The 16240-nt window shown below is 42.7% G+C and overlaps 3 protein-coding genes, 1 long non-coding RNA gene and 6 other non-coding genes across 10 annotated transcripts; 9 read left to right on the top strand and 1 right to left on the bottom strand.

The window, feature by feature from the left end:
- Positions 1–355: 355 nt before the first annotated feature.
- LOC129603970 (uncharacterized) lies at positions 356–1686 on the top strand. Its single transcript, XR_008694427.1, has 4 exons — positions 356–486; positions 921–1063; positions 1236–1278; positions 1511–1686. It is a non-coding gene; the product is annotated as an uncharacterized LOC129603970 (long non-coding RNA).
- Positions 720–799, top strand: LOC114854858 (small nucleolar RNA SNORD74). Its single transcript, XR_003785836.1, has one exon. It is a non-coding gene; the product is annotated as a small nucleolar RNA SNORD74 (small nucleolar RNA).
- On the top strand, positions 1102–1169 carry LOC114854868 (small nucleolar RNA SNORD75). Its single transcript, XR_003785846.1, has one exon. It is a non-coding gene; the product is annotated as a small nucleolar RNA SNORD75 (small nucleolar RNA).
- Positions 1687–1794: 108 nt separating the features above from the next.
- On the top strand, positions 1795–1874 carry LOC114854872 (small nucleolar RNA SNORD79). Its single transcript, XR_003785850.1, has one exon. It is a non-coding gene; the product is annotated as a small nucleolar RNA SNORD79 (small nucleolar RNA).
- A 155-nt stretch (positions 1875–2029) lies between these two features.
- LOC114854860 (small nucleolar RNA snR60/Z15/Z230/Z193/J17) lies at positions 2030–2112 on the top strand. Its single transcript, XR_003785838.1, has one exon. It is a non-coding gene; the product is annotated as a small nucleolar RNA snR60/Z15/Z230/Z193/J17 (small nucleolar RNA).
- Positions 2113–2232: 120 nt separating this feature from the next.
- LOC114854859 (small nucleolar RNA snR60/Z15/Z230/Z193/J17) lies at positions 2233–2313 on the top strand. Its single transcript, XR_003785837.1, has one exon. It is a non-coding gene; the product is annotated as a small nucleolar RNA snR60/Z15/Z230/Z193/J17 (small nucleolar RNA).
- A 916-nt stretch (positions 2314–3229) lies between these two features.
- Positions 3230–3303, top strand: LOC114854857 (small nucleolar RNA SNORD47). Its single transcript, XR_003785835.1, has one exon. It is a non-coding gene; the product is annotated as a small nucleolar RNA SNORD47 (small nucleolar RNA).
- A 775-nt stretch (positions 3304–4078) lies between these two features.
- Positions 4079–7734, top strand: tor3a (torsin family 3, member A). Its single transcript, XM_029147655.3, has 6 exons — positions 4079–4404; positions 4554–4676; positions 4890–5155; positions 5726–5901; positions 6079–6203; positions 6473–7734. Exons 1-6 carry the CDS (start codon positions 4239–4241, stop codon positions 6718–6720), a joined length of 1104 nt encoding a protein of 367 aa, XP_029003488.1. The 5' UTR covers positions 4079–4238; the 3' UTR covers positions 6721–7734.
- Positions 7735–8321: 587 nt separating this feature from the next.
- calr (calreticulin) lies at positions 8322–12627 on the top strand. The gene is made up of 10 exons (XM_029147654.3): positions 8322–8419; positions 8515–8627; positions 9080–9181; positions 9312–9515; positions 9879–9973; positions 10164–10373; positions 10528–10641; positions 10843–10986; positions 11261–11353; positions 11444–12627. The coding sequence occupies exons 2-10, from the start codon at positions 8534–8536 to the stop codon at positions 11657–11659; spliced, it is 1272 nt and encodes a 423-aa protein (XP_029003487.1). The 5' UTR covers positions 8322–8419; positions 8515–8533; the 3' UTR covers positions 11660–12627.
- LOC114854794 (uncharacterized protein DDB_G0271670-like) lies at positions 12054–14655 on the bottom strand (the record flags this gene model as incomplete). The annotated part of the gene is given in 1 exon segment (XM_055508018.1): positions 12054–14655. A coding segment is annotated over 1 exon segment (684 nt), but the record flags the coding sequence as incomplete, so codon positions are not given.
- Between the last annotated feature and the right edge of the window lie 1585 nt (positions 14656–16240).

Below are 16240 nucleotides of genomic sequence, written 5' to 3'. Positions count from 1 at the left end.
TTCTTGCAAGCTTTTTGTCACGTTATTCCAGATTAGCAACGTGCCAAGTGGCTCTGAACATTGTTTTCACACTTTATTTTGAGTTTTAAAATTATTTTTGAAAAATACAAAATATTATGAGCTTGCAGGTTATTCATGAACCAGTCTGTGCCCTTTATAAGACACAATGTCTGATGCATACAGCTACACAAATAGTAGTTATAAAATATAAAATAAATATGTTATTCAACTATTGAAACCTATAAATTATTGTTCTGAGAAGTGTTTTTTATCTTGTATTGGTCATGCACGTATGAATTTAACTGTATTTACACAACATTTACAATACCACCGTAGCAGTTGTTAGAAAACAGAACTCGTACATCAATTAATCGGCCACGCAGGGGCGCTGGCCGTCGCCCATATTTCCCATCATCCTTTGCGACATCTCCTATAAAAGCGCCTTGCAACGTCGTTCCTACCTCTTTTCACCGGCGTGTCTTCAAGGTATTGTAATTCTCTTGTGTCTACTTTGTGTTATACTGCCCGTCTACGTAGTTGTATATGTTTACATGAGGCCTTCTCGAGACTGCCCAGTTTATCTTAACGTTTGTTTTATCCGTTTGGTTATCTGGCAGGTTTTTAGCTAGCAAAATTGACGCATCTTAGCTGCAGCAGGCCTGAACCACGTGTTGGTCTTCACGCTAGCACACTAGCAACACAGCTAAAAGTGTCATTTCCCCATGGCTAAATGATGAAATCTGTTGGTAGGGACATCTGAGTAAACGTGAAAGAATGCCAACTTTTCTGATTGCATGGGATAAATGAACGTATCTCCTGAAAGCTGAGCCCCACAGTTCCAGGGCTGCATCTCACGTGTTTAACCAGACTGCAAAGTAGCGTTTTTTGTACTCTTTGTAAAAGTCGCAATTTGCTTACAGATCAGCTGAAGATCCCTACAAGATGCCTGGAGTGCGAGAATGGCCTGTCTTTGGCGTTCTCAAAAACTCATCGGGTCTCATCCCAGCCTGTAATCTACCGCTGAGCCACCAGGCCGGATGATTCAATGTCTTTAATGCTTTCTGTAAGTGTAAACGCTAATGGCTTTTCTTTGAAATTTGGAGTCAATGATGACTTATCTGTAAGAGTAGTGGACAGAAGTGGTTTCTGACTAACATCACACTGAGACTTCTTTACTCAAATTCTGCTTTTCCTTTGACATTACTAGTAGATAATTAAAATGTGTTCCTCACCAGGTCCAAGGAAAAATGAAGACTCGCCGGACCACATGGTTGGAAGGTGAGGATCAGTTGCTTTCAAGGATTAAAGGAATGAATGAATGCTTCCTGGGGATTTCAGCGTCTGGTATCGCAAATCAAACCTTGATTTGTATAAATTTAGCGTCTGGTATCGCAAATCAAACCTTGATTTGTATAAATTTAAAGGACTAATTTAATGTTTTTATCTAAACTTTGTATTTGGCATAAAGGTATAAATGATGCGTTTTGCTTTGCCATGTTTTTACCCCCAGAGTTTTATTGTGGTTAAACTGCGTCACCCCAAGAAGCATTTGTTCATCTTTGTTCTCTGCTGCTGTGATGATTCTTATTTGCTACTCTTGACAAGCTGGATGACGAGACTGTTCAACCACCATGTTTGACTATCTGAGGCGGTGATGTCTGAAAGTTACAGATTCATGTAATTGTTCAGTGTATTTACGTTGTTGTTGCTCCTGCAGGTGTGATTTTGTCTACAACTACTGACTGAACCACCATAGCAGGTAACTGAATGGCTAAGCTGAATGTGTTTAACATTGACTGTAAGTGATGATTTGTTTAAAACAATTGGGAATCTCTCTGAATAAGAGTGAAAGATGATTTTTATCTGATGCAGTGTCTTCTGACAAATACCTACATGTGTACATGTATTTCCTCTAATCATTCACTTGTCCTGCAGATGGTGCTCAGCCGTCCTCCCTATCTGTAAATCTGGTGTTCCTGGTTGTAAATGGTAGGTTGTATGTGCTATGAATTAATTTGCTTTATCTCTGCCAATGCTGTGATGATTGCATAGTTCAGCAGATAACTGTGAAGAAACAACAGCAAAGTCTTTCGCTCCTATCTGATGCAATGGCCTCCAACCAGTAGAATAATTTCTATTTGTGACTTATTTTTAATTCATTTTTTTTTTTCTTTAAGATGCTGACTTCAGAAACTAAAGGTGTGTAAGAATTGAAGTAAAATCCTATAATACTTGATGCAATGATGAGCTCATAGTTCAGCAGATTATTGATGAAGACCATCTATTGTCTTTCGCACCTATCTGATGTATCTAGTGGGTATGACTGCAACGCAGAAGTATGTGAAAACGCAGCTGTAACTTTTTTTGTTTCACAGGCATTCTATGATTTGGATGAGTCTTCATATCTTTATTGGTAAGGCCCATTTTCCAGCTCATTAAGGTAAAACTATGATGCAGATGTGATGAATAAGAATCAGGTCTCTGATCTAGTTGAGGACTAGTCATTTTATTCTGATCTAGCTTTACGTTAGACAAAACCTGCACTTTAATCAACAATGACTTACACTATTGTCTTACCTTTTCAGAGTAACCTGGATGCAGCATTGTGCCCAAGGTGTTGCACAACCATGGTGAGTATCAGAATAGTCGAAATATTGCTTCAGATCAAGGTGATGAGTGAAATATCAAACTGTAAAGCATTTATGCAAATCTGAAGTATTGGCAATAAAGTAAAAAAAATCAGTTGTTTATCTGCTATGGAGCCTCACTTGGTAGAAGTGATTGTTAAACTGACCTGTGTGATGAAACCTTGAAACACTGACTTGAAACAATGAAGTCTTGTTATATTAGCTCTAGCTGACAAGGTCAGTTCAGAAGCCTTAGTACATCTGACAAAGTACATCTCCAGCTTATGCTGATCTGTGTTTTTAGGGTACGGCAAAGCCCAGCTGAGCCAAAGGAATGAAACTACGGTAAGAATTAAAGTACTTGAAGGTGCACAATTTCACATGGGTTCCATGATGTCTTGACAAATGTCTGACCTGAACATGTATGTGGAAGTTGCTTTTTTGCTGAGCAACCCAGATGAATAATTAATAAAATGGTGATTAAGGCTTTTTAATAAGTTAATGTTATGTTTGCAGGAAGTGACAAGTCAAGAGTTTGGTAAGTATTTTTTGAAATTCTTTGAGCTTTTGTTCTGTAGTGCCACTGTTTAAACTGACCACTAAACCAGTGATGAAAGATTCTGCCAAATGATTACTCATGATTCTAACCTTTACCGTTCCATTTTATTCTGAGGAAATGTGGTCAGTAGGTTGGTGTGGTAGTCTTGGAGGGTTTCTTTCCCTCTTCCCCTCTTGATACAAAGTAATCTCTTGCAGAGCACCGTCAAGAATTGTTCTTCAGAGGAGACGATGATGCTGAAGACTGCACCGTTGTCGTGAGACAGGAGCTGACTTTAAAGCTGCACATCCATGCCTCATTTATGGAACATCAGACCTTTTATCTGTTTGCAAAGAAACTTGTCAGATCTGTAGTGAATAAATCTTTTAAAAAAACACTTGTCATTTGCCAGAAATATTACTGTGAGTAAATGTTTGAGTCCAGAACATTTTGGAATGTCCAGAGTGTGAGGCTGGTGACCTGTTGCCTATTTCATGTTTTTCCTTGGTGGGATTTTAAAATAAGGCATGGGGTTTGTTCAAACTCCTCAGTGTGCAGGCCACAGGATTAATACAAATATTTGCTGTCATGTTCTGTGGTTCAAAAGTGTTATTGCTAAAACAACTCTTAAAATACGTTTTTCTGAAAATGGTGAACTTCACTGCCTAAGTTAAGTGCTTTTCAATGCAGTGAAGCTACTGCAGGTGATTATTGGTTTCCCTACTAAAGTCTACGGACGGATGTGCAAGAAATGATCACGTTGGTTGAAGATGATTAACTGCCATGTGCTGATGCATTTCATATTAGTATTTGATCGAGCACTGAAAGGCGTAATATGAATGACCGGACGAGTGTTCATATGTAGCTTGCCAGTATGCTTTTGCTAGCATTAGCTCGTCTATCGTCGTAAAGTCACGTGACCAGTACGACGTACGGGTCCGTCACTACGTCCGCTGCCTGCACGCGCTTCACAGCCCCTTCGTGCAGAGGAGGGAAAGCCCACGCAGAGCAGACGCCCGGTGTAAATAAATGGGAGACGAGAACTGGGACGCGTCGCAACAGCCTCATCCCCGATGTTTGTGCGGTGGTTCCTGGTTCTGCTCTGGGCTCAGTCCGGAGGGGCCGACCTCTTCCATTTTGACAGCATTTCCAATGTTTCTACTTACTATTTTAATTACATCTATTGCAATATATGGGAGGGGGAGTGTCAGCCCAACCAAGACGACGCCACGCAGCAAGGTAACGTGCCAGATGGTTTTTATAGCTAACAGTAGCGCGCAGCTCACTAGCCACTGAGTCGTTTGCAGCCTCTGTGGTTTGCGTTTTACAGTATTGTGTTTGTCGTTTTGGCTCCGTTTGTTGATCGCCGATCCTCTTGGTGTGAGCAGTCCCCACCAGAGACCTCTGGGCAGGTTTTTCTCAGGACTACATCAGCCTGCTGCATCAGTGGTACTGTAGCCTGGGGCAGTGCTGCGACTCTGGAGACTGCAGGATAACCAACAACATAACAGGCAGGCACTGTGCACGCACTGCTCATCTAATCATCAGTAGCTTTGAGTATTTGTTCACTTTAGGGCAAGTGGATTTAAACCAATCCACGGTTCTCCTGACAACTGTACTGTTGGCTGATGCATTAAATAGTTGGAGCAAACATTCATGCAGTGTAAAAGCATTATTCCATGACTATGATCTAAAGGTGTGCCCTCTCCTCTGTACACGTGCAGGTCTGGCGAGGGATCTTCAGACCAAGCTTCATGGGCAGCACTTGGCTCAGTCTGTGGTTCTGAAAGCCATCCAGGGCTTTGTCAACAACCCCGAGTCCAACAAGCCGCTCACCCTCTCCTTCCATGGCTGGTCTGGTACCGGCAAGAACTTTGTGGCACGAATCATCGCCGATAACCTTTATCGTGACGGGGTGAAGAGCGAGTGTGTACGTCTGTTCATTGCTCCATTCCACTTCCCCCACGCCAGACTGGTGGACACGTACAAGGTAAAGCATACAGAGCCTACTTGGCCCAGACTTGTTTTTTCTGTTCCAGGAACACACAGTCAGATGTTAATCTGTTTGTGATCCAATCTGAACAGACTGACTCATTGATCCTACAAATACTGACATGTATGGCTTTTTGGAACCGGGCGTTTGTCCAAGGAGGGCACGGATGCCAACACGGACCCACGATCATTGAACAAGTTACAAAATAATGTTGACACAGCATTATTACATAAATAAATACGAATTTGACAGAGTGTAGCCAGAATAACCTTTACACTAAACACAATCTGCAGAATCTGTAAATGTGGACTCTGGATTTTAAACTTATTTGCCATGGAACGTGTCTTAATGTAGGTTCAAGCTTAGTATGAAACAGACCAGTCATCAACAAATCTACATATTCAAGAATCTTAAACAGAAGTTTTCTCTTCAAAGCACAAAGATGTAAACAGTGTATTGTATAAATATCTATAAATGCATTTAATCTGATTGATGATCATCTACTTATTTTACATGACATCAAAGCAAATTTTCACCCTGTAGCCTCCTGCTTCTCTTTGTGACCAGGGCCAGCTGAGAGAGGCCATCCGAGACATGGTTCTGCGCTGCCCTCAGACTCTGTTTATCTTTGACGAGGCTGAGAAGCTTCACCCAGGCCTCATTGATGCCATCAAACCCTTCATGGATCACTATGACAACGTAGATGGGGTCAGCTATCGCAGAGCCATCTTTCTCTTCCTCAGGTTGGTTCTTGACACAGACACATTCTGTCATTTGTAGCTGGGCCCAAAAAGTTCTACTAATCAAAAGAGTAGAAGCTTTGATTGTAGAGTTGATTTATAAAAAAAGACAAAGCTGTGATCACTTCATAAAGCTCACTTTGTATTTTTCATGCTTATCATGTTTTTCCACCTTCTTAGTAATATTGGTGGCGCAGCAATCAATGACGTAGCGCTGGACTTCTGGCACTCTGGCCAAAATCGAGAGGACATTGGAATGGAAGACCTGGAGCATCGGCTGCGAGCTGAAACAATAGAGTCTCATGGTATGCAGCAGTACTTCGGGTTTCTCTGTGGCTGTCGTAGGAAATTTTGTGTTGTCATACACATGCTGTGCCTCTGGCTGTGGGTTGTTCCTGGGGCTTTTCAAGCGTTTGGTTATCAAATAGTGGGGGTTTCACTGTGGGGACCACAGGAACATTGTTAAGGAAGTTACTTCACTGATGTATATGAGAAAGCTGCACCGAGCTGTGCAGCTGTCATGTGTTTGGGAGTTTCTAAGATCTTATCCTATCCATGTTGTCCTGGTTTCCAGGTGGTTTTGCCCAGAGTGAACTGATGTCTGGCCACCTAATCGACTTCTTTGTGCCCTTCCTGCCTCTGGAGTATCGCCACATCAAGCTCTGCGCACGGGACGCCTACGCAGCCCGCGGCCTAGAGACTGATGAGGCTACCCTGGATGAGGTGGCCAAAGCAATGCTTTATGTTCCCAAAGAGGAGAGGCTATTCTCAGCTCAGGGATGCAAGTCCATACCTCAGAGGATCAACTTCTTTCTCCCCTAAAAGCAGACACAGAGAGAGACTTGGAGGAGGTGGGAGCTTGCTTTACCAGTCCATCTGGATACAGAGCCACAGAGGAGGTGTGTCCTCTCTGCTTTGCCCGACGTCCTCTCCTCCCTCCACAGATATGACCAGGCCCCTTTGAGAAAGCCGGACTCTGGGCCAGTTCCTGTATTAGCAGGAAGAACAGCGGGGCTCACCCTGCAGACATCTAGAGCATTGCAGGAACCACGCTAATGGCAGATGGTCATCATGTGTGACTGCCAGGTTTGAGTCCCCACAGTGAAAAGATGAAGAAAATGATGCTACATTTATTTTTTTTTTTATCATGCCACATTATTTATGTCTGTTGACTGTGACCACAGTTTAAGCTACATTTATTATGTTTATTTATGTCTAGAAAAGATCTTTGTTCATGTGTCTGCACCCTGTGTTTATGGTAGCACTGATTATTTATTGTCATCGTTAGTGCCACATTTGAACATGTTACTATACCACATTTATATAACTTATAACTTGACACTTACTGGTTCTGTAAGTCATTCATGTGACTTGTAATGAGTATTAACAGCATTGTGGTGCGAAAAGTACAGAGTGTGTAACTGCCAACCAAACCGGAGGAATGTGCTACTTGAAACAGTTACTGAAAAATGTGCAAGAGACTGTGTTTTTAAAGGCTTGACTCTATTTGAGAAGCCAGATTTTATTTGTGTTAAATAATTAATTATAAACATTTATAATGGCAGAAATTTAAGTGGGATTTATATTTATCTGATACATGTTTTATTATATAATACACATCAATATGATTAGTTGTTGCTTACTTTGATGTTACTTTCTTGCGAATATTGTCATTCATTGACTTGCAGTACTTTACCTTCCTGGACACTCTGTTGTCTGCGTTAGTGATTTTTGTTTTGTTGTATAAATCATGCAATCATGTCACAAGAATAATTTTGAAAAAATGTCAGGTATTATTTCAAGAAAAATAAATACCTACAAAAAAAGTAAACTGTAGACTTGTAGCCTTAATGTTGCTAACACAAATGAAGTCTTTATTATAATTGGAATACTCTCCACTCAACTGAAGCTAAAAGGCTATTTTTACTTTATGTATGCTGTTTTATATTTGGATCAATTCGACAATGTGTTCCTGTGTTTTCTCAAACAGAATGAAGATTTTACAAACCTGAAACTCTGTCTAGGTGTAGTCTATGTTTAGGGTTACACACAGACCATAATAAACACATACCACACTTAACATACACACGAGACGTCGTACTAACAATATAGTTAATAGTTCTGGTGAATTGAGGTTTTGCTACATTTTATCTAGATCGGTTCTAGATCGAGGGGGAAATGTAATTTTTCTCGAGAAAAAAACAACTTCTTTGGCTTTTTATATATTTAACTGCCTATTGTATGAAACTTTTTTTTTTAATTTCATAATGAGCCATTAGTTATTTTTATACAGTTCACTCATGGCGCATCATCCATTTCTGGGAGTATATAAAGCAAACGCGTGGTTTGCTCTTATTGGCTGTAGTGACAATTCGTTTAAATTCCCTGATCTCTGATTGGCTGGCGGCAGGAACGCTTCCTTGTAGAGGTTTGAGGCCAGCGACCAATCAGAGTTAGACATCTGTTCTGAGACGAGAGGAGAGCAGCAGCGGCGTCTCAGCGTTTTCACTGTACCATCACTGTAAGAGAAGCTGGTCTGGCAGCAGCGGTGCTGCGGGGCGTACTTACATTACAGGGACGTATTTGTATTTATATTAAGTAATTTCCATTTGCCAGGGTGCCTCGGCGCGTCACTATGTCCGCCCTGTCGCTGCTTTTAATGGCCGTGTCGGCTGCGTCCGTGCTGGCCGATTCCACTGTGTTTTACCGTGAGCAATTTGAAGATGGAGGTGAGGTCCTTTACACATAATGACTCTTTAATAACCGCTTTTGTTAAATGTATGTCCGGTTTTAGCGGATATGAATCACTGCGTGAGTGCTGTCTGCTGTGTGCTCTCTGCACAAAGAATGAATGATTTTTGTCTCTATTTCTGTGATGCATTGTCTGTCTACAGCTCAGCTGGAAATGCATTTATTCCACCCATATATCTGTTCTCTCCCGTCCCTCCACCCCAGCCTCTCCATTTTTACCCTTTAGCGTTCATCAGACCATGTCTGTCCCCCACCCCCCTGCAGCACATCGTACCCACAGTCACCACCCTCCTTCACCTTCTCCCGTCTTGTTCCTCATACTGTTGAATGTGTGACAGCCACATAATGCAACCTGCACTGCATTACCAGAGGTGAATTTGCAGCAAATGCCTCTTTTTAACCGTGACTGACTCCTAACTTGATTTTCCAGATGCCTGGACGAGTCGCTGGGTGGAATCGAAACACAAGTCAGACTACGGCAAGTTTGTCCTGACTGCAGGGAAGTTCTACGGAGATGCAGAGAAGGACAAAGGTAATCGGAAGAGTTAGTTCTTGCATTTGCATGGTGGCTAATGCATTTCAATGCAAATGTGGAGCCACAGTGGACGTACTGTACTGTTTTACTCTCTCACACTGCAATAATGGCATTGTTTGTACTGCAGGTCTGCAGACGAGCCAAGATGCCCGCTTCTATGCCATGTCAGCACGTTTTGATGACTTCAGCAACCAGGGCCAGTCGCTTGTTATCCAGTTCACTGTGAAACACGAGCAGAGCATTGACTGTGGTGGCGGCTACATTAAACTCTTCCCCTCTGAGCTCAACCAGGAGGAAATGCATGGAGACTCTGTCTATAACATCATGTTTGGTGAGTTTGGGCAGTTTCAAATGTAGACTTTAGTAAGAACAGTAGACATCGTCTGTAAGAGTGCCTGGTTTTTGCAGATTTCAAAGATACTGGGCTTATTAATGTGTTATTAATTGTTTTTTGGAAAAATATACAGGCAACCCTTAAGCTAAATAGGATTTGGATACATAAGGAAGAGTTGTTAGTAGGACATTGTTTTGATGTTTCCATTGGATTTGCTGACTGTAAGGAAAATGTTTATTCGTCTCAAACCCCGAAATGCTTTACTGTGCTGTCAAAAATGTAACATTGCAGCCGCTGCTTTTATTTTAGATCGATTCCCCTCTTTACACAGTACTTTTTTTCTATTCTTGGATTGATCAGGTCCTGATATTTGTGGCCCTGGAACGAAGAAAGTTCATGTCATCTTCAACTACAAAGGCAAGAACCATCTGATCAACAAGGACATTAGATGCAAGGTGAGTTATGAATAAAGGATTCTAGCTTTGTATTTAATTGATAAATGACAAAATTGTTTTCTGATTCAATCCAATTTTATTGCATAAACATATTAAAGCATGTTGACTTACTAACAGTTCAGAGCAAGGAATTGTATTTTACAACTGTTTTTAACCATTAGAGTCATACTATTTCTATTCCACCCCTCAGGATGATGAATACACACACTTGTACACACTCATTGTCAACCCTGACAACACCTACGAAGTAAAGATTGACAATAAGAAGGTTGAGTCAGGCAATCTGGAGGACGACTGGGATTTCCTGCCTCCCAAAAAAATTAAGGACTCTGAAGCCAAAAAGCCAGAGGACTGGGATGACAAGGAGAGGATTCCTGACCCTGATGATAAGAAACCAGAGGTCAGTTCAGTCCAAGCAATCTATCTGTTTTTGCAGTCCTCTTGACTCCTTTTATACACTTACACAAACTGCATTTAGTTCATTTCTATAAAACTCAATTCTCAGTTTTGCATGTCAGTGTAAAGATTTTTCAATCTGTGCATGCCTTCGGTAGGACTGGGACAAACCAGAGAACATCCCAGATCCTGATGCTAAGAAGCCAGAGGACTGGGATGATGAGATGGATGGAGAGTGGGAGCCACCTATGGTCACTAACCCTGAATACAAGGTGAGCAACAAATACATCACACCTAATATATATATATATATATGTCAGTCAGCAAGTTAATGGCGCCTTAAATCATTTTTGTTTTAGTGGAATGATGCAAATAAAATTATGTGAGAGTAATGAATAAAGAGGGGATTTGTGTAACTCAGAAATAAATCTGATTATAGACTGATCACTTTCTGTGCGTTCTCCTGATCTCAGGGTGAGTGGAAACCAAGAGAGATCGACAATCCTGCCTACAAGGGCAAGTGGATCCACCCTGAGATTGACAACCCCGAGTACACAGCTGATTCTGAGATCTATAAATACAACAGCATTGGTGTGATTGGACTGGACCTGTGGCAGGTGAGAAGCTGCTGTATGGGTTATTTAGGTCCTTAACTTAAGGTGTATAGACTCGTAATTTACTTGATGTAATTTAGTAATTCATTCTTAACAGTTAGAAAATAATAACATGATCATTATGTTTGCTTGTAATTGATTTTTGTTTCACTTTTAGGAAATACAACTCATTTTACTGTAAAAACTGGTTGAACTAAAAAGATGGAAACATTCTTTAAGTTTTATTGGCTTCGTAATATTGTACTTCCCCATCGGTAAAATTGTATATTTAATGTAGGTAAAGTCTGGTACCATCTTTGACAACTTCCTCATCACAAATGACCCAAAAGTGGCAGAGGAAGTTGGCAATGACACGTGGGGTAAAACTAAGGTGAGCCCAGAAGCATTATTGCTACTTACTAACGCTCTAATGCCTGGTTTTGCTGAATGTAACATTAACAAATTATAACTTGGTCCCTAGGATGCAGAAAAAAAGATGAAAGAAGGCCAAGAGGAAGAGGAGAGGAAGAAGCGCGAGGAAGAGGACAAGGTAAGGCGAGAAGAAGCAAAGGAGGAGGAGGAAGAAAAAGAGGAAGAGGAGGAAGATGAAGAGGAGGAGGAGGAGGAGGAAGGAGAGGAGCAAGACGAGGAAGAGGAAGATGAAGGCACAGACCCCAATCTCAAGGATGAGTTATAAACTCCTCAATGTAACAGTTTAGAAATGAACTAGTCTGTGGATGGGAACAATGCTGGACACTGAGATTGGACCTCATGACTGACCTGTGAGGTTGGGCTTTATTTAGTTTTTGTTTACAAAGTGAGGAAATTGATGAAAGGGACAATTGCTGTTCAGTTTAACATTATTGTTAATATTATTATTATTATGATTACATAAGAAATAATAGGAAGATGAGATAATGAATGTCAGGAAATTATAACGTGTGTGTGTGTTTGTTTGTTTCTGTTTGTACCCAATGAAAAGAATCTGGGTTTTAATGAAGTATCATGTAGTGATGCTAAACACTATATTTGGTATGTGGATGATAACATGTACAAGTTTTGTTTACCTCATTTGTTTTGTCATACTTTCGGTGTCATGTCATTGTTTTGTTTTGAGTCATCTTTTTGTAGTCGGCCACGTTAATGACGACCGACTACAAAATGGTTTCATCAGGTTGGAGGATGTCGTTCAGATGATTCTACCTGCTGGTGTATAAAATGTTTTAGAATCAAACGGGGCGCAGGGACAAAATCAAGTCCGAAACTATGTAACGGCCAGTGTGTTGTTGAAAGGCTGTTGGTTGGCTTTTGTACTGTAAATGAACACTTTTTCACTTCAACGCACATACTATAGTCCTGTGTGTCAGAACAAACTGTACGTAAGCTCCGATGTACATTAAGAGCACTCCAGTAGCAGTAAAGCTTCCATTCATTTGCTCAATTCAAAGCGTTCATATAAGATTTACTTCTAGTTGGTGTACACACAACCAGCTTCCTTGTTTCTGTCTGCACTGATATACTCAACAACACTGTCTGAACAGCCTGAAACTGGATCCTTTTGTAAAAGAACACATTTTGTACTAATGGTAGTAACTGAAGGGGGAAATTTTCATGTTGCTGTATTGATAAAAGGCAGGTGTTCTGTCAAATAAAATATTAGCAGTGCCCTTTGATTTCATGTGTTTTAATAGATCACAAATGAGAGTAGCATGTGTATTAAGTGTAGTGAGCTTGAGCTGGAGTGCGAGCGACACATGGCTGAGCTGGAGCTTGAGCACGAGCGAGACGTGGCTGAGCTGGATCTTGAGCTGGAGCTTGAGCTGGGACCTAAGCTTGAGCTTGAGTGAGACGTGGCTAAGCTGGAGATTGAGCTGGAGCTGGAGATGGACATGGCCCTGGCCCTAATGCTGGAGCTTAAGCTTGAGCCTGCGCTGGAACTTGAGATGGAGCTTGAGCTAGAGCAAGTGCAAAAGCAAGAGCAAGAGCTAGAGCAGGAGCTGGAGCTGGAGCTGGAACTTGAGCTTGACCTGGTTCTTGAGCTTGAGCTGGAGCTTGAGATGGAGCTTGAGATTGAGCTAGAGCAAGAGCAAGAGCAAGAGCAAGAGCTAGAGCTAGAGCTAGAGCTAGAGCTGGAGCAGGACCAGAAGCAGGAGCTGGAGCTGGAGCTGGAGCTGGAGCTTGAGCTTGAGCTTGAGCTTGAGCTTGAGCTGGTTCTTGAGCTTGAGCTGGAGCTTGAACTGAAGCTGGAGCTTGAGCTTGAGCCTGACCTGGAGCTGGAGCTTGAGCTGGTGCTTGAGCTGGAGCAAAAGCAAGAGCTGGAGCTGGAGCTGGAGCTTGAGCAAGAGCTAGAGCTGGAGCTGGAGCTGGAGCTGGAGCTGGAGCTTAGGCTGGAGTAAGAGCAAGAGCAGGAGCTAGAGCTAGAGCTGGAGCTCATGCAACACATGCATACATGGCTGAGCTTGAGCTAAAGCTTGCGCGACACGTGGCTGAGCTTGAGCTAAAGCTCGCGCGACACATGGCTGAGCTTGAGCTGGGGCTCGTGCGACACATGGCTGAACTTCAGCTGGAGCTTCAGCTGGAAATTAAGCTTCAGCTGGAGCTGGAGCTGGATCTGGATCTGGAGATTGAGCTGGTGCTTGAGCTTGAGCTGTTGCTTGAGCTTGAGTTTGAGCTGGAGCTGGAGATGGAGATGGAGATGGAGATGGAGATGGAGCTGGAACTAGAGCTGGAGCTGGCCCTAAAGCAGGAGCCTAATCTTGAGCCTGAGCTGGAACTTGAGATGGAGCTTGAGCTTGAGCTAGAGCAAGTACAAGTGGAAGAGCAAGAGCAGGAGCAAGAGCAAGAGCTAGAGCTAGAGCTGAAGAAGGAGCTTGAGCTGGTTCTTGAGCTTGAGCTGAAGCTTGAGCTGAAGCTGGAGCTTGAGCTGGAGCTTGAGCTTGACCTGGAGCCTGAGTTTGAGCTTGAACTGGAGCTTTAGCTTTAGCTTTAGCTTGAGCTTGAGCTAGAGCTTTAGCTGGAGCTTGACTTGGTGCTTGAGCTTGAGCTTGAGCTGGAGCTTGAGTTTGACCTGGAGCAGGATTTGGAGCTTGAGCAAGAGCTGGTGCTAGACCTTGAACTTGAGCTGTTGCTTGAGCTTGAGCTGGAGCTTGAGCTGGAGCTTGAGTTGGTACTTGAGCTTGAGCTTGAGCTTGAGCTTGACCTGGAGCCTGAGCTGGAGCTTGAGCTTGAGCTTGAGCTTGAGCTTGAGCCTGAGCTTGAGCTTGAGCTTGAGCTTGAACTGGAACTTTAGCTTGAGCTGGAGCTTTAGCTGGAGCTAGAGCTTGACTTTGTGCTTGAGCTTGAGCTTGAGCTGGAGCTTGACCTGGAGCAGGATTTGGAGCTTGAGCAAGAGCTGGTGCTAGACCTTGAATTTGAGCTTGAGCTTGAGCTTGAGCTTGAGCTGGAGCTTGAGTTTGAGCTTGAGCTTGAGCTTAAGCTTGAGCTTGAGCTTGAGCAAGAGCAAGAGCAAGAGCTAGAGCTAGAGCTAGAGCTAGAGCTGGAGAGGGAGCAGGAGCTGGAGCTGGAGCTTGAGTTTGAGCTTTAGTTTGAGCTGGAGCTGGAGCTAGAGCTTGAGCTGCTGCTTGAGCTGGAGCAAGAGCAAGAGCTGGAGCTGGAGCTGGAGCTGGAGCTTGAGCTTGAGCTTGAGCTTGAGCTGGTGCTTGAGCTTGAGCTTGAGCTTTAGTTTGAGCTGGAGCTGGAGCTGGAGCCGGAGCTTGAGCTGGAGCAAAAGCAAGAGCAAGAGCAAGAGCTGGAGCTGGAGCTGGAGCTGGAGCTGGAGCTGGAGCTGGAGGTCATGCGACACGTGGATGAGCTTGAGCTTGAGCTTGAGCTTGAGCTGGAGCTGGAGCTGGAGCAGGAGCTGGAGCTGGAGCTGGAGCTGGAGCTTGAGCTTGAGCTTGAGCTTGAGCTTGAGCTTGAGCTTGAGCTTGAGCTGGAGCCGGAGCTAGAGCTGGAGATGGAGATGGCCCTGGCCCTAAAGCTGGAGCTTAAGCTTGAGCCTGAGCTGGAACTTGAGCTGGAGCTTGAGCTTGAGCTTGAGCAAGGACAAGGACAAGAGCAAGAGCAAGAGCAAGAGCAAGAGCAAGAGCAAGAGCAAGAGCAAGAGCAAGAGCAAGAGCAAGAGCAAGAGCTAGAGCTGGAGCTGGAGCTGGAGCTTGAGCTGGTTCTTGAGTTTGAGCTGGAGCTTGAACTTGAGCTTGAGCTAAAGCTGGAGCTTGAGCTGGAGCTTGAGCTTGAGCTGGAGCTCCAGCGATACGTGGCTAAGCTTCAGCTGGAGCATGCGCGACACGTGGCTGAGCTTCAGCTGGAGCATGCGCGCGACGTGGCACGAGCAAGCTTTTAAGGTCAATTCAATATACAGTTTGATAGTTTATTTATATATTGCTCCAAAACTATACAGTAAAAGTATTGGATATTTGCTGTGGTAGTAGTCCATGAAGTAATAAGTAGAACTGTGATTGAAAGGTGATGTCACAGTTTGAGGAATAGAAGTTATCAAAGGTCAAAAATCAGCGATTGATGTCAGTTGAACTTACTGTACGATACTTCATGCATTACTTCAAAACTATACAGTAAAATAATATCTTCTGTGTTAGTAGAACTTTGAAGAATAAGTGATGTACCAATTTTAAGAAGTCATTTCATTCAAATCCAAGTTTCAGAATATAGGCCAATTGCCTCTTTATATTGTCCATCAGTGAATATTTTCAAATATTCACTGTAAGTTCCATAATTTCGTAAATTTGCTTTGCGTCCTTACGACATCAATCCTGATATAGTAACCTTTGCTCTTTATAGTTAGTGTCTTAGGCCTCCACGGTAAACGTTGTGGATGAGAGTCTGTTAAACAACTACAAAAGCTGGATGACAGACCTTTTCTGAGTGAAATAATTACCATTAGGACACAAGTGCTAGACGATATGACAACACACAGCAGAATAAAAAAATTTAGTGTTCTTTGGAAGAAACAGTGAAAGCAAAAGTGCAGTTAGAAGGATTTGATTTAGATTTTTGACTTAGATTTGAGTGATGGATACCAACAATAGAGAAATATACAGAAGCTTGGATTTAAATTCCAACAATCACAGTTTTACCAACAATAATCACTGTTTGCTCGGGGAATGTATACGTCTGGTTGTGGATATTTCATAATTAATTACCCAATAAATCTGTGAATGTTTGTTTTACACTGTGACACGAACTGTTTTGGTGAATGAGCCTAATGGATGTTGCGTTTAAC

The sequence above is a fragment of the Betta splendens genome, chromosome 4 (genome assembly GCF_900634795.4).
Source record: "Betta splendens chromosome 4, fBetSpl5.4, whole genome shotgun sequence".
Taxonomy (NCBI): Eukaryota; Metazoa; Chordata; class Actinopteri; order Anabantiformes; family Osphronemidae; genus Betta; species Betta splendens.
Note: the sequence above shows the minus strand (reverse complement) of the source record. Positions and strands in the feature narration are given on the sequence as shown.

Excerpts from the sequence above, each read along its gene's own strand:
- calr (XM_029147654.3), top strand. The coding sequence starts at position 8,534 with ATGTCCGCCCTGTCGCTGCTTTTAATGGCCGTGTCGGCTGCGTCCGTG. Across the intron at positions 9,182-9,311 it reads AGATGCAGAGAAGGACAAAG|GTCTGCAGACGAGCCAAGAT; the intron begins GTAATCGGAAGA and ends TTTGTACTGCAG. Across the intron at positions 9,516-9,878 it reads TGTCTATAACATCATGTTTG|GTCCTGATATTTGTGGCCCT; the intron begins GTGAGTTTGGGC and ends TGGATTGATCAG.
- tor3a (XM_029147655.3), top strand. The coding sequence starts at position 4,239 with ATGTTTGTGCGGTGGTTCCTGGTTCTGCTCTGGGCTCAGTCCGGAGGG. Across the intron at positions 4,405-4,553 it reads AGACGACGCCACGCAGCAAG|TCCCCACCAGAGACCTCTGG; the intron begins GTAACGTGCCAG and ends TGGTGTGAGCAG. Across the intron at positions 5,902-6,078 it reads GCCATCTTTCTCTTCCTCAG|TAATATTGGTGGCGCAGCAA; the intron begins GTTGGTTCTTGA and ends CCACCTTCTTAG.